The following is a 16,357-nucleotide window of genomic DNA, read 5'->3' on the forward strand; positions in this document are numbered from 1 at the left end:
TGGCGGTACGCGAGCCTGTCACTGTTGTGGCCTCTCCCGTTGCGGAGCACAGGCTCCGGACGCGCAGGCTCAGCGGCCATGGCTCACAGGCCTAGCCGCTCTGCGGCATGTGGGATTCTCCCGGACTGGGGCACGAACCCGTGTTCCCTGCATCGGCAGGCAGACTCTCAACCACTGAGCCATCAGGGAAGCCCCCACCTCCTATTCTTGATGCCCTCAACCAAGAAGAGCAGAGGTGGTTGGTGTCTAGAGTAGAATGCAGGCCAAGTGGAAGGAATGGTCCTAGGCCATCAGGTCAGAAGACCAGGTTTTTCCAAGTCTCCAGAGCTGGCTCTGGCCCCAGCAGGCTATGTGGCATGAGCCCTCCACTCTCTAAGTCTCAGTCCCTCCCAGAAAGAGAAGGGGCCAGAGCTGCCTGCCCTCACACCCTCTCCAGAACTGACATCCGCAGGGGCCTTGCAGGATAGGGTTGGCAAGCAAGGGCCCTTGGGGACCGCAGCTGCCACCAAGGAAGGCTGCGGAACATCAGGGCCAACTCACTGTGGGTTGTCGCACTGACGGGTCCTGAACTTCACACCTGTGCCGCAGGTACGCGAGCAGGAGCCGAAGGGACTCCAGGCGCCCCAGTTGCCATCTCGCTTGAGGATGTCAGGTGTCAGCCAGATGCAGTGTCCTTTAAAGCAGTGCTGAAAGACAGAAGGTCACATGCCCCCCACCCTTCAGCCTGCAGTGCCCGTGATGACTGTCTGGCCCTCAAGGCACAGGGAGAACAGGCCCTACTCACCCCTAGAAGCTCAGAGCCTCGCTGGGAGGCATGGTAAGGTGCTGGCTCACCCAGCTTCCCCCGACCACCACCCTGGTCTCCCACCAACCTCAGTGCCTTGTTCAGCCTACTCTGTCCCCACAGCCAAAGCCCACCCCACACCGTGTCTGCAAGATGAAACCCCCGGCCTGGTGTGCCCACACAGCGCCATTCATAAAGATGTAAGCGGCACATCAAGCCAGTGACTCTAGAGACATGTAAGGTCTACTGTTTAAGTAAAAATAAGCAATTTAAAAGAAATATGGAAACGAAGGATAGGTGATATGTTGACATGGTAAAAATTCATGAATATAGTAAGTAGAACACTGGAGTAGAGGAAACTCAGGTCTACAACTTGAATCTATCACTAGTCCAGAGAGGAAGCTTATACAATTTAGGGCCCATTTGAATAAGATTGCAAAATTAAAAATACTAAGTTCGATATAAAATGGAATATTGATTTAGAATTAGAAAATATAAAACAAAAAATTTAAAATTTAAAAACTGACAAATACCACAAACCACCAAAAACAGAGAACAATGACTTTTTTCAAAGTGATTGATGGACACAACATTTCCTGCAGTTCTAACTGTATACTCTTTCATGCCCTGTTCATATGACAATAATTTTGTAGGATTGTATTCCATAGGGAGAATAGAAAGATAATGCAGTCATTCCTCAGCAAGCTTTTTCTGTAAGGGCCAGAGAGTAACTGTTTTAGTCTTTGCAGGCTACATGTTCACTATTTCAACTATTCAACTCTGCCATTAGAGCATGAAAGTGGCTACAGACAACATATAAATGAATGGATATGGCTACATTCCAATAAAACTTTGTTTACAAAAGCAGGCAGCAAATGGAAACTTCTAGAATGGACCTGTAAGAAACTTGGTGAACTCTCTCCTCAGTAAAACAACTATTTAACTGGTGAAAATTATTTTCTAAACAAACCATTTAAATTATCTGGACAAGTACTGACTGTATAGCATGGGGAACTATATTCAATATTTTGTAATAACCTATAATAGAAAAGAATCTGAAAAAGAATATATATAACTGAATCATTTTCCTGTAAACCTGAAACTAACACAATATTGTAAATCAACTATACTTCAATTAAAAAAAAATCAAGTATCTGGAAATTGTCCTAAGGTCAATACAACAAATGGAGAAAATTTACTAAATCTTGGTAAGAATAGTGAAAGTCTATACATTTGAGCCACAACCCTCTCCCATTCCTTTCCCATCTCAGTGTGATGGAGGCTTTACTGCTTAAAAGACAGAGGTCTTTGTCTCCTCAGCTCCCAGTCTAGGGCTGTAGTTTCACCCTGGGAAAGGCAGGCCACTGGCATCTCCCATACCTCCCAACACTGTATTGCAGAAAATCTGTTCCAGTCAGGGAACTCCCTTTGCCCACCCAGTCCTCACTCCCAGACTGGAGGCTCTACCCCAGGTATGGCAAACCAGGAATACAGTACTCCAGTAGCCCCATTCTCTGGCTTGCTTGTAGGGCAGAGGTTCCATGCTGAAAGGGAAAATTCAAGAAGACTAGAAGCTACTATCTCTATCTAGTGACCTATTCGTAGACCAGGAGTGTCACTCTGGAAGTGGACCACCCTGCTCCTAGCTCCAGCGCAGTGGTGCAGTAGTCTTCCTAGAGGGAGAGGCAGGACTGAGAGCTCCATAGCTCACCCTAAGAGGACTAACTTTATTTGGAACAGAGCATGAGGAAGTTCATGCCTAAGGGCATTGTCAAAAACAATAGAAACCTTGGTAGTGAGCAACTAAGAGGAGGACAGTAGCTCCACAATACTAGTAAGCAACAAGTAAAATGGTAAACCAACTAGAAGTGTGACCAGGGAAAAGACAGCTAAGAGCCCTCCTGGAGTCTGAGAAAGCCTCAAATATTGGTAACAACCTGCCTCTGTGAAGGGTCCAGAATCTAATTGGGTCAGGCTGTAGACAAGTTGTACCCCAGGGCAACTGTATCAAAATCAATGCAGCATCAGCTAGCAGCTAGTGAAAGCTAATTGGGTGTGATACCAATAGAGGCAGAACAGCCAGAAGTTTAGCTGGAAGATCAAAGAAAGAGACAAAGAGAACCTGGCTAATCCCACTGTTCTGGGGGTGGAGGTGGGAAGCTGTGTGGCCCGGGTGACTATGCATATGCCCAAGGCTGTGATCTCTGAGGGGCAATATCAACAGCTGCACGCTGCAGGACAAATAAAATTAATTGAAACAGTGCATCCAAGTCACTAAAGAAATAAACAGGTAAACAAGCAAACAACAGCACAACAAGGTCTAGGGGAATCACTATCCAGAGTTTCTTCAATGTATCATCTAAAATGTCCAGTTTCAACAAAAATTTCTGAGACGTGAAAAGAAACAGGAAAGTGAAATCTATACACAGGAAAGTAAGCAGGCAACAGAAGCTGCCTTTGAGGAGTCCCAAATGTTAGAATTAGCAGACAAAAATTTCAAAATAGCTATTATAAATATGTTCAAAGAACAAAAGGAAACCATGTCTAAAGAGCAATGCCTCACCAAATGGCATCAGGAAAGAGATAGAAACTAAAAAAACACAAACAAAAAGAAAAGAAAAAGAAATTATGTAGTTTAAAAGTACAAAAACAAATGAAAAATTCACTAGAGGGCTCAGTAGTAGATTTGAGCTGACAGAAGACTCCATGAACTTGAATATAGATCAATAGAAATTATGCAATCTGAAGAGAAGAGGGGGAAAAAAATAAAGAAAAATGAACAGAGCCTCTGAGAAACATGGAAGACCGTAAGTTCACTGAAATATGCACAGTAAAAGTGTCAGAACGAGAGGACACAGAGAAAGGAGTAGAAAATATTCAAAGAAATAATGGTTGAAAACTTCCAAAATTTGATTAAAAACATTAACATACACATCCAAGAAATTTAACCAAGTAAGATAAATGCAAAGAAATCCACGTCCAGACACAATATAGTCAAATATAGAAAGACAAAGGTAAAATGTCAAAAGAAGCAAAAGAAAAATGACTCACTGGAAGCCCAATAAGATTAACAGCTGACTTTAATCAGAAATAATGGAGGCCAGAGGTAGTGGTGTCAACCAAGAATCATATCCAACAAAACTATCTCTCAACAATGAAAGTGAAATAAAAATATTCCCAGATAAACAAAAACTGGGAGAATTCATTGCTAGCAGACCGGCCATATAAGGAATACTAAATTAGGAGTTTGGGATTAACATACACACACTACTATATATAAAATAGATAACCAACAAGGACCTACTATATAGCACAGGGAACCTTACTCAATATTCTATGATAAACTACATGGGAAAAGAAACTGAGAAAGAATGAATATATGTATATGTATAACTGAATCACTATGCTATACACCTGAAACCAACACAACACTGTAAATCAACTATGCTCCAATAAAACTGTAAAAAAAGAAATACTAAAGGGAGCTATTTAGGCTGAAAGCAAGTGACACCAGAGAATAATTCAAATTCACATGAAAAGACAGAGTTCTGGAAATGGACAAATTTCTAGAAAGACACAGACTACCAAAACTGATTTAATAAGAACTAAAAATCAGAATAGATCTATAACAAGAGATTGAATTAGTGATTTAAAACTTCTCACAAAAAATAGCCAAAGCCAGATGACTTCACTGATAAATTCTACCAAATACTTAAAAAAATTAATACCAATCCTTCAAAAACTCTTTCAAAAGATGGAACAGAAGATTTTCCCAATTCATTCTATGAGGCTAATATTACCCCAATACAAAAATCAAAGATATCAAAAGACAAAAACTACAGAACAATATCTCATGAAAATAGACTTAAAAATTCTTCAACAAAATTCTAGCAAATCAAATCCATAGTAAAAGATAATACGCCATTACCAAGTGAAATTTATCCTAGGAATTCAAGGTTTAACATCTGAAAATCAATCAACGTAATAAACCATATCAACAGAATAAAGGAAAAACTGTATGATTACCTCAAGACTCAAAAGATAAAACTGGCAAAATCCAACATCCTTTCCTGAAAAAAGCACTCAAAAGACAGGACTAGAAGTTCCTCAAGCTGATAAAGGACATCAATGAAATACCCCAGCTAACATCATGTTTAATGGTAAAAGAATGAATGCTTTCCCCCTAATCAGAAGCAAGACAAGGGTGTCTGATCACACCACTTCTAGTCAACATTGTATTGAACGTTCTAGCCAGGACAATTAGGCAAGAAAAAGAAGTAAAGGGCATCCAGATTGGAAAGGAAGAAGTAAAACTATCTCTATTTGCAGATGAAATGAACTTCTATATAGCAAGTCCTAAGGAAACCACTAAAAAACAAAGTTAATTTAAAAAGTTCAGTGAGATTGCAGGATTCAAGGTCAATATACAAAAACCTATTGTATTTTTATAAACTAGCAATGTATGAACTGAAAATGAAATTAAGAAAACAATTCTATTAGGGGCATAGAGAACAGACTGGTGGTTGCCAAGGGGGAGGGGGTGGGAGAGGGTTGGATTGGGAGTTTGGGATTAGCAGATGCAAACTGGTATATATAGAATGGATAAACAACAAAGTCCTACTGTATAGCACAGGGAGCTATATTCAATATCCTGTGACAAACCATAATGGAAAAGAATAGGAAAAAAAATATATATATATATATTTGTAAAACTGAATCACTTTGCTGTACAGCAGTAACATAACATTGTAAATGCAACTAAGAAATTAGAAGTATTTTGAGTTAAAAAAAGAAAACAATTCTACTTACAATAGCATCAAAAAAAAAAAAGAAAGCAAAAGAAAAAAACCTTAGGAATAAATTGAAGGAAAAAATGCAAAACTAGTACACTGAAAACTAGAAAACATTGTTGAAAGAAACAGAAGATCTAAGTAAATGGAAAGACATCCCATGTTCATGGATCAGAGTTTAATATGGCAGCACAGTCATACCTCAGAGATACTGCTGGTTCGGTTCCAGACCACCAAAATTAAGCAAATATCAAAATAAGGAGGGTCACATGAATTTTTTTGGTTTCCCAGTGCATGTTAAAGTTATGTTTACACTATACTGTAGTCTATTAAGTGTGCCATTATGTCTTAATAAAACAATGTACATATCTTTTTTTTTTTTGCGGTACGTGGGCCTCTCACTGCTGTGGCCTCTCCCATTGCGGAGCACAGGTTCCGGACGTGCAGGCTCAGAGGCCATGGGCCACGGGCCCAGCCGCTCCGCAGCATGTGGAATCTTCCTGGACCAGGGCATGAACCCGTGTCCTCTGCATTGGCAGGCGGACTCTCAACCACGGCACCACCAGGGAAGCCCAACAATGTACATATCTTAATTTAAAATATTTTATCGCTAAAAAATGTACATATCTTAATTTAAAATATTTTATCGCTAAAAAATGGTAACCATCAACTGATAATGCAGGGCTGCCACAAACTTTCAATTTGTTAAACAAAAAAAATGTAATGTCTGCAAAGCACAATAAAGCAAAGTCCAATAAAACGAGGGATGCAATATGAGGGATCCCCATATTGATCTGTAGATTCAATGCAACATTTATGCTGGAATTTTGCAGAAATTGAGAAACACCTCCTAAAATTCATATCAAATGTCAAAGGATCAGAAATAGCCAAAACAATCTTTAAAAACAACAAAGTGGAAGGACTCAGACTTCCGTATTTCAGAGCTTACCACAAAACAACAATAATCAAGACAGTGTGGCCCTGCCATAAGGGTAGACAAAACTATTCATGGAACAGAATGCAGAGTCCCTAAAAGAACCTTTACATATGATCAACTGATTTTTAACAAAGGTACCAAGTGATTCAGTGGAAAAAGAATAGCCTCTTCAACAAATGGTGCTGAGACAACTGGATATTCACATGCAAAAGAATAACGCTGGACTCCTTCCTCACACCTTACACAAATATTAACTGAAAATGGATCATAGATCTAAATGCAAGAGCAGGAATACATCTTCTTGACCTAATGGCAATGGTTTCTTAGTTGCAACACCAAAACACGAGTGACAAAAGAAACAATATCTAAATTGGACTTCACCAAAGTTAAAAGCTTTTGTACATCAAATGATACGATCATGAAAGTGAAAAGACAACCCACATAATGAGAGAAAATATTTGCAAACCATATATCTGAGCAGTCTGATAAGGGATTTGTACCCAGAATGTATAAAGAATGATTATAACTTGATAATAAAAAGATACCTCAATTAAAAAATAAGCAAAGGATAATGAATAGACATTTATCCAAAAAAGATATATACAAGTTGCCATTAAGCCCATGAAAAGGTGCTCAAAACCACAATGAGATAACACTTCACATCCACTGGGATGGCTATAATAAAAACACAGGTCATAAGTTTTGGTGAAGACGTGGAGAAATTGTTAGTAGGAATGTAAAAAGGTACAGCTGCTTTGGGAATGGGTTTGGCAGTTTCTCAAAATGTTAAAAATAGTGTTACAATAAGAGCCAACAATTCCACTCCTAGACTCATATTCAAGAAAAATGATACGTTCACACAATAACTTGAACACGAATGTTCATAGCAGCATTTCTCATAATAGCTGAAAAGAGGTAGCAGCTCAAATGTCCATCAACTAATAAATGGATAAATAAAAAACAGTATATGTATACAATGAATTATTATAGAGCAATGAAAAGGAATAAGGTACTGACACATAATACAACCTGGATGAGCCATGAAAACATTATGCTAACTGAATGAAGCCAGTCACAGAAGGATGCACATTGTACAATTCCATTTGTATGAAATGTTCAGAAGAGGCAAATCTAAGGAGACAGAAAGTAGATTAGTGATTGCCGAGGATTAAGGGGGAGGGGGGATGTATCGGAGTGACTGCTAATGGTTACGGGGCTTCTCTTTGGAGTGACAAAAATGTTCCAAAATTTGATTGTTGTGATGGCTGTACAACTCTGTGAATATACTGAAAACCATTGAATTGTACATTTTAAATGGGTGAATTTAAATGTGAGTCACGTCTTAATGAAACTGTTAGGGGAAAATAAAACAGGTGGCAGGTGGAGTTGGCATGTGTGCTCTAGCCTGCTCTAGAAGGTTGAGCAAAATATTTTTTAATTTTCATTAATTTAGAGAAGTTATTGGTGATGTTATGTGAACACGTAGATGATCAAATTTGCTATCTAGTGTGCTTCTGGATATGGCTTTCAGGGTATTTCAGGTTTTCTTGGTCAGAGCCTGATTGAAAATGCTTTTTGGATTAGCAACTCAGTAACTGTTGCTGTCAACATTCTTATTGTAGGGGCAATATTCTGAGCTTAACATTGCCTTTGATGTTGTCAACATTTCATGTCAAAATCAGAAAGAAGCTTAAATGCTTTTCCAATGTGTTCATCTGATTCCCTCCTCTTTATTAACTGCATTGTTAAACGTTTCAAGAGCCTGTTACTTATTTCTCTTTGATATTTATCTCTTCCTCCTAAGGAATGACTGCTTTAGTTTGATCTGAAAACTTATTTCGTTATAATTAAATTTTTGAAGTCAGATTTATTGCTACTGATTTCTTTACTCAGTTAAAACTTTTATTTATTTTCTACTGATTTTTATCTGAATTTTCTTTAATAAATATATTTGAAAATGGTAAAAGCATCTAAATCAGAAGTCTGTCGTTTCTCCCTTACTTTACTGAAGCATTCTGAAACAACTTTCAAAATTGCAGTTAAACTAGTAACAGCTTTTTCAACATTTTGAATAAACTTTTTGCATCCCATCTGCATTCAGGTTTCTCTCCTGGACTTTGAAAATTATTTTTAGTGCCCCTTGTGTTTTATAATGTGTATGTTTGGAGGTCTGGACAGTTTTTAAATAAGCGAACCATCTTATTAAACTTAGCATTTCCAAAGAAGTATTCAAGTTGGATCTGTGTTAGTGTCCCATCTATAAGACAAACCCCAAAAGAAAACAAACTATTGCAAAGATAGAAGTAATCACAACCTCTAGTATATGTGAGGCCCCTTTTCTCCAATCACTTGAGGAGACTGTGCTGAACACAGCAAATATTCTGCAACAACCCTGAGTGAGTTGGCACAGAGGCAGTAAGAGTATTTCTAGAAGCTATTCTTACACGTGTATAGAAACAACAACCTAACCGTACACATAAGGTACTAAAAACCATGTAAATAAACCAATAAATATACCCCAAATCCAATTTATCCTTAGCCAAAGCCACAAAGCACCCACGGCCCCTCTAATGTCAACAAGAGAAGTGTATCAGAGGGGAAGGAGGAGTGATCCTAATTGATCATGGTCAGTGAAAATATATGACCATGTGAACACATTGTGAGGCCTGTCCCAGGGCCCTGGAAGGGACTTATGCAAGTATGGGGCCCTAAAACTTATACATCGTCAGCTTCATGGTAAACACATCTCTGCTCCCTTCTCAAAACCTTCTGGGGTTCCCCACGGCTGCAGGATTTAGACTAGTCCTGTGGCCTGGCTCCTACACAACAACCCCGCTCCATCTCCCACTGCCACACCAGGCACAGGAGCACTGACTGCTCTCTGAACAGACCACACTGTCTTTGGGAGCTCCTCTGCGAAAGAAGCCCTAGCTATATTTCCTTCCCCACCCCTGGAATAATGCAGTGATCCCCCTGCAGAACAGAGGCGCTCACTCCCCCAGCTGTGGAGAGCTGCTTGTTGCTCGTGGCTGACAGTTGAATCCCTTTATAAGAAATGCCCTCAGCCAAAGACAGCTGCCTAGCCTGGAGTCATGCCCTTTTCCTGGGGACAGCCGTGGCCAGAGGTCAAGGTGGGGGACAACTCTGAAAGGCCAGCCCGGAGCGCCGGGCAGGGTAGGCTGAACCTGTGTTGTGACCACACCACTGTTCAATGACTCTCTCTCTCTGCAGGTGTTGATACTGAGCATGCTCCTCAGGAAACACCTTGCCATCAGATCTCTGTCTCAGAGCCCATTTCCAGGGCAGCCAAGCTCCCACCTCCATGCCCACGTTGCTCCCATGTATCCCTCCTGGTTCTCGGCTCTTGTCTCCGTAGATTTGTGCACATCTCTGCTTGGGAGCCCACCTTGCCTCTTCTTCCTTACACAGGCCTCTCACTCCTCCCAACCAGCTGAAGCACTCCCAGGCCTGCCTTTGCAACAGTCTGAGCCCACAGGAGGCTCTGCAGAGGCTGCCATTCCCTGGATTCTCCTTCCCGGGCTCTGGGCAAGTGATCAAGGGCTCCACCACCACCAGATTGGGCACCCGGGCACATGGCCAACAAGCACAGTCATGAGCTACCTGGGGTCTGGCAGGCCTGGCTCCAGGTCACCAGTGATGCTGTTCATATCCTTCCCAGGCCACAGATACCTCTACTCTCACCTCAGAGCTCCCCTCACTCAACCAAGGAAGGGAAAGACCCACAGAAATGCTTGCTAGTGTCCCCCTCAGCTGGTGGAGCAAGGGGAGGGCTGGCAGGAAAGGAGGAGGGCCCAGGCAGGGGAATGCTGTGGACTGAATATTTGTGTGCCCCAAAATTCACATGTTGAAGCCTAACCCCAACGTGATGGTATTAGAATGTGGGGCCTTTGGGAGGTGATTAGGGTGGAGCCCTCATGAATGAGATTAGTGCCTTTAAAAGAAGACAAGAGAGAGATGATTTCCCTCTCCAAAATGTGAGGACAGGGAGACAAGATGGCAGTCTGCAACCCTCACCAGAATCCGACCATGCCGACACCCTGACCTCGGATTTCCAGCCTCCAGAACTGTAAGGAATAAGTGCCTGTTGTTTAAGCCACCCTAGTCTCTAGCTTTTTGTTATAGCAGCCCCCATTGACTAAGACAAAGAGGATGGGAAGTGTCCTGGCACCTCTGAAGGTTGTGACGGGGCCCAGCCTCTAAATCACTGGTGGGCATGGGAACCAAGGGCCAGGGGGATGGCGGAGGCCACATAGTGGTACCCCTGTCCCCACTGAACAAATTGGTCCCCAGTTTGTAAATGGGGAGCTGGGCATGGGACAACTCAGGACACTCCACAGGCCCATGGTGTGATGGATCACCTCCTCCACAGACTTGGGTCCAACCAAATGCACAGAGGCAACACACACGCACTGTAGAAAATATGAAAACAAGGCAAAGCAGAAAGACAGGAAAATCACCCTTAATTCCACCACTCAGAAGCTGTCCCTCTAATATTTGGTTTATTTCCTCATGGATGATGATGAGCATTTAAAAGAGTGCAATTATCCCAAATAAACAATTTTATACTCTGATGCCTCAGTGTTATTATAAAAGAAACATGTTTAATATTATTAAAGTGCTTTATAAACATATGTTTAAATGCCTACAAATATTTCATCCAACAGAGAGGTTTAAACATTTAAAAGCACAAAGTCACATGTCATGAGTGAATTCAGAGCCCACACGTACCCATGGACAATCCTGACCAGGGCTGCCTCTGGTACCAGGATAAGTACCACGGAGAGCGCTGGTGCATCTAAGCAAGGCTGGGAACACTGCCAGGTTGGTCTGAAAGCCTGAAAGGCAGACTGTTCTTTTCAGGAAGTGCACATTTAGCATTTCTGAACCACTGTGATCCTGGGTTTCCGTCCTCCACCCGCCAGCATGTCCCAAGCTGGTACCATGTGCCAGGAGCCTGGGATGTGAGGATAACTGAGTTGGACACTTAGGTGACTCACCCGAGGGGTAAAGGATGGCTCAAGGTCACACAATGAGGATGGAGGACCCAGGGCTTAAACTCCCATGCCCAGACCATGGGCTGTACCTGTTGCTAGGCCTGCCTGCCAGTTCTCGACTATGCAGCAAAACATGGGGCACCACAGGGCCTCTGCACTCTGGATAAGCACCGTGGCACATGTTTCTGAAACAGTCCTTCTGAATTCATGAAAACTTAGGGTGGGCGTTGCTTCCCCAAGATACTGCTGGTGAATGTGAGACACATGAAGGACTCTTCCCTGACAAGACACACTGACGCAGGAGCCATCCTGACCCAGCTGGATCTGTACCCCGCCCATGACCCTGACCCTGGCTCAGGCAAGGAGGGCAAGGTGAGCCCACAAGCCCGGCCTGCAGGGTAGAGGCACCTGGGGGGACCCTCTGTGCTTGGCCTGACCCTGCCTCCAGGGTATCCAGGGCATACATTGTGTGGCCACAGGGCGCACCTGTCTGAGAGCAGATCTGAGCCATGTCCCCAGCACCCTGGACAGGGCAGGTAATGAAGCCGGCTCAGGAACAGCCATCATCAGTTCAATCAGTCCTTCCCTCTCTCCCACCATCACCCAGTCTCCTGCGGAGCCATGTGAGTTAATCGGGTCTTTTGTTGTCTGGATTCTGATGCTTCGACTTCTGGGCCTTGTTGACCCTGGGGGCACTGTCCCTCCCAGGGTTAGCCAGTTCCTAGAAATAGTAAACAACTCATCCACAAGTGCAATTTTCAGGTGCAAACCAATCAATCCAGAGCACACAGAGCTACCTCCTTCATCAGGGCTCCTAAATTCCTGGCCACCATCCTCCATCCTAATCACTCCAGGGCCAGTCAGGTACCAGACAACTAGGGGCGGTCCCTATGGCCCAGAGCCCACTGAAATTATTCACACCAGCCAAACCTAAGCCTGCTTACCTTGCCTTTGCCATTCCTTTCTGCAGAAACAGAAGTTCCTGCTGCCCTCTGCTCTCCAACTGATCCTGATGCTTCCCTGTGTGCCCAACAGCCCCCCCTCACCCCCCAGCCACGGTGTGGTGTGGCCCCTCCCTTTGGGATTTGTGAAGAACAAACTATCTTGTCAATGGCAATTGTCTTGATCTGTTGGCCCTACTGTACCTCAACTTTTCTACTAATACATTATATTTTAAAACATCATGCTCCTCTCATCCACCCTCCCCAGCCATCCTCATCATGCTCCCACCCAGTCAGGTCCCCCAGCCTGGAGCACTGGTCCCACTTCTCTCCACCCTTCGGGATTTGGCTGGGGCCGCTGACCAGGAAGCCTCTCTGAGCTCCTGACAGGTCCCTCCCCATCTCGTTCCTCACCACCATGTCATGGCTGCCTCGTCACGTTCGTGGCCAACCCCCACAGACAGCGAGGTCTGATGGAGGCAGAGGGAGCCTGACACATGGATGGATGGATGAATATGAAGCTGAGGTGACTAATCAGCCTAATCCTCAGGTCCACTGCCCACGTCTATGTCCAAGAGCAACGAGCTCACCTCTCCCCTTTCAGCCAAACACGCCTGCCCACAACTCCTGATTCCATGAGAAAGCTGTGTTCCCACCGGCCCTCATTCCTCACTGCGCACTCTCTCCACTTGATCTCACCAACACATGCACTCTGCACCCTTCCCACCGCATTGTGGGAACCCAGGCAGACAATGAAAAAGCCATCAAACTGAGGGGCAGGCAGTGGAGCTGGCTCATCTGTAGTCTTGTTCCTTCTCTCCAGGTTATCTCTGTGGATGGAATATAGATACATTGTTCTGTCTCTGGGAAATGGTGGGTGTAGGAAACTGTGAGTAAGCAGGGATATAATCCAGTGATGGAGGCCAAGAGGGGAGAATGCGTTTGGGATGACCCACTGTGGACATGAGGACCCCAGGCAGAGCCTGAGTGCTGTGTGACCCCCTGCCAGGGGTCTTGCAACGGGGGCAGAGAGGGACGGAAAGGGACAGCTGAGCTTGGCAAAGCCCTGGTCCCTGAGATGACCTGCTATTTCTCCAACCTGCCTAGACTTTCTCCCTGCTCCCTTCTGCCTCTCCTCTCTCCTGGGCCCTGTGGCTGTTGTTGCAGGAAAGGGAGAGACAAACGATGATTGCTTTCCAGATATAAGATTACATTGCAATAAGAAACTCATAGAGGCAGAGGATTCTGATAGGCCCCCCGGGAGGTGCCCTTCCCATCCTCCTCTCTCCCTTTGCCCCTCCAGCCCCACTCCACACACATACGAGGAATCCCTCACCTAGGTCAGCTTTCTACCTATGCTCCTTGTGAACGAGGGCAGGCTGAGCTAAGCCCCAGCTCCACCCCCTCAATCAGCACAAGACTTTTTTAATACATAAAATGATGGGGTTTTTACTGGGCTAAATGAATGAAGGATCCTACTACCAAAAAGAGTGAAAGGTCGTCACCGAGTCAGTGCTTTCTGTGAGAACTGGTACTCTGGCCATATCTGCCCACCTTCCTCACCAGACCCCACGACCACTCCCAACCCCCGCCCAGGAGAAGTGGGCCAATCAGCTGGCAGTCAGGCACTCTTTGGCCCACATTTTGTAGTGGTCAGTGGTCCTGTGGGTGAAGACCAGCCACACACACCCCTGGGCGAGCACACTGTGCAGGGTCTGCTCCCACTCTTTCTCTCCACCCAGGGCTGGACTTGGAGGGGCAGACCGGGGAAGGAGGCCAGGCTGAGCTAGTCTCATTCACCAGTTTAGCACTTACTGGGCTCCCCACTGGGGTTATAGCAAATGTTTTGGGGCCCCGTTCCCTCCCTCGAGCTCCTGTGGGGAGCAGGGCTACGAGGTCAGTTCTGGCATTACTAAGTCCCTGGAGCATTACTAACAACATTTCATTTCCAACTTCTGACAGTTCATTAAGTCTAGGGGCACAGCTAAATCACCCGGGACACCTCTTAAAAATACCGTTTCCCACGTCTTCTAACAGAAACATACGCGTGAATGTTCATTAGCAGCACTATTCACAAATAGCAAGAGGTGGAAAAAACCCAAATATCCATCAAACGATAAACAAATGTGGTATATCCATACAGTGGAATGTTATTTGCCCATAAAAAGGAATGAAGCACTGATATCTGCTCCCAACACAGATGAACCTTGAAGTTATTATGCTAAGTGAAAAAGGCCAGACACAAAAGGCACATATTATATCATTCCACTTATATGAAATTCCAAAATAAGCAAACCCATAGACAGAGAAAGCAGATTAGTGGGTGCCAGGAGCTGGAGAGAGGAGAGAAATCAGGAGCCACTGCTTAATGAAGTCTCTCTTTGGCGTGATGAAAAGTTTTGGAAACTAGATAGTGGTGATGGTTGCACAACATTATGAATGTACTAAAAGCCACTGAAAGTGGTTAAAGTGATGAATTTTAAGTTATGTGAACTTTACCATAATTTTACAAATAAAGAACCAAACAAAACAATTCTCAGTCCTCATCCCAAATCAAAATCTTCAGGGTGGACCTGGAAATCCATAACTTTAAGAAGCTCTACCAGGGTTTCTAAAATAAAGCAGAATTTAAGACCTGCAGTGTGGGAACCTCAGGCTCAGATGGTTTGGGTGCCTTTCTAGGCCTGACTCTGGGGGACATGTGCTGGAGTTCTCTCCTGGGCCTCACTGGATGCTGCTGGGTCTGCATGTCTTCCCTGGGCTGAATCCTCCTGGACTAGGCTTAGGTTCACCTGCATAAGCCAGCCCCCTAGCAAGTGCTTGGCCGAGGAGTGGGAGTACGATTTCATCTGAACCAATGAGAATCAGGCCCGGAGTTTGGGCTGGAAGGAGAAGCCCTTTGTTCTGCTGCTTTGGAAGTAGGAGGTGGGAAGGTGGGAAGATGGCCTGGGGCAGCAGGCAGGCGCTGGTAGGTGGCCATCCAGCTACCTCCAGGGACAAGTCTGCCCACCAGGGACCAAACACCAAGGCGCCAGAGGATAGAAAGGCCAAGCCTGATGTTGGGCCTGAGGATCCCGTGGTCACCAGAATGTTGGCCAATATTGGCCTCAAGATGAGGTGACCCAGTCACCCACAGTGTGCAGGGGGAGATGGAAGGAACCCTGAAACTGGTCCTCAGAGGAGGGGATTCCTGCAGTGGGGCTTGAAGCACACTGAGGAACTCTCAGACACCAGGTTCCCTCCCGTAGAAGAAAGAGTGCACGGGGCAGAAGCTGTGGAGTGTGGGGTTGTTGGAAATGAGGAAGGGGTCCCCTGAGAAGACCCCTGGCCCCACTCTGAGGGCCCTGCGGAGCCTGTCCCTGGAGATCTGTGCATGTCACAGTGCCTGCCCTCTGCCCCAACTCACCTTGCCAGGTGCACACATGGTCCCATCCAGGGGAGGTCCCTTCTTCGTCTTGCAAAAGTAAGGGTTGTCAGGGTGGCTGCACCATAGCTGCTTGCAAGGGTCAAAGGTCCGGAACTGGAAGAGAGCACCAGCAGCTAGCCAGGCCACCTCCCACTTCAGGGACCCTCCAGGGGTGCCGACCTGTCGCCCAGGGTCCTCTTGCACTGCTGCAGAGCCAGAAATGACTTATCCACCCATGACAGGCCTGTGTGGTGCCCTGAGCTCTGTGTGATTCTGGGGCTGTGAGGACCTCGAGCAGACAGCACCGTGCTTCACATCTTTGCAGGCTGCTCGGCCTCCCCGGTCTCCAGACCTTGGTGGCTGCACCTCTCATGGAGCCTGGACAGAAAGCTGGGCACAAGTGTGCTTGGCATGAAGGCTTGGTGGCCTTCCTGTGGCCCAGGCAGGAGGCGCGGTCATTGCAGGGTCCCATGAGCACCCGCTG

The 16,357-nt window shown here is 45.0% G+C and overlaps 1 protein-coding gene across 1 annotated transcript in view; it reads right to left on the reverse strand.

Annotated features, from left to right (window-relative positions):
* Window positions 1-16,357, reverse strand: part of ADAMTS2 (ADAM metallopeptidase with thrombospondin type 1 motif 2) — a 249,185-nt gene that overhangs the window by 27,330 nt on the left and 205,498 nt on the right. Inside the window, exons 10-11 of the mRNA XM_007454815.1 lie at window positions 15,874-15,987; window positions 541-686 (exon numbers count right to left, since the gene is read on the reverse strand). Coding sequence (XP_007454877.1) covers window positions 541-686; window positions 15,874-15,987 — 260 coding nt within the window. The remainder of the gene's footprint in view (window positions 1-540; window positions 687-15,873; window positions 15,988-16,357) is intronic.

This window comes from Lipotes vexillifer, unplaced genomic scaffold (genome assembly GCF_000442215.2).
Source record: "Lipotes vexillifer unplaced genomic scaffold, Lipotes_vexillifer_v1.1 scaffold2091, whole genome shotgun sequence".
Classification (NCBI taxonomy): domain Eukaryota; kingdom Metazoa; phylum Chordata; class Mammalia; order Artiodactyla; family Lipotidae; genus Lipotes; species Lipotes vexillifer.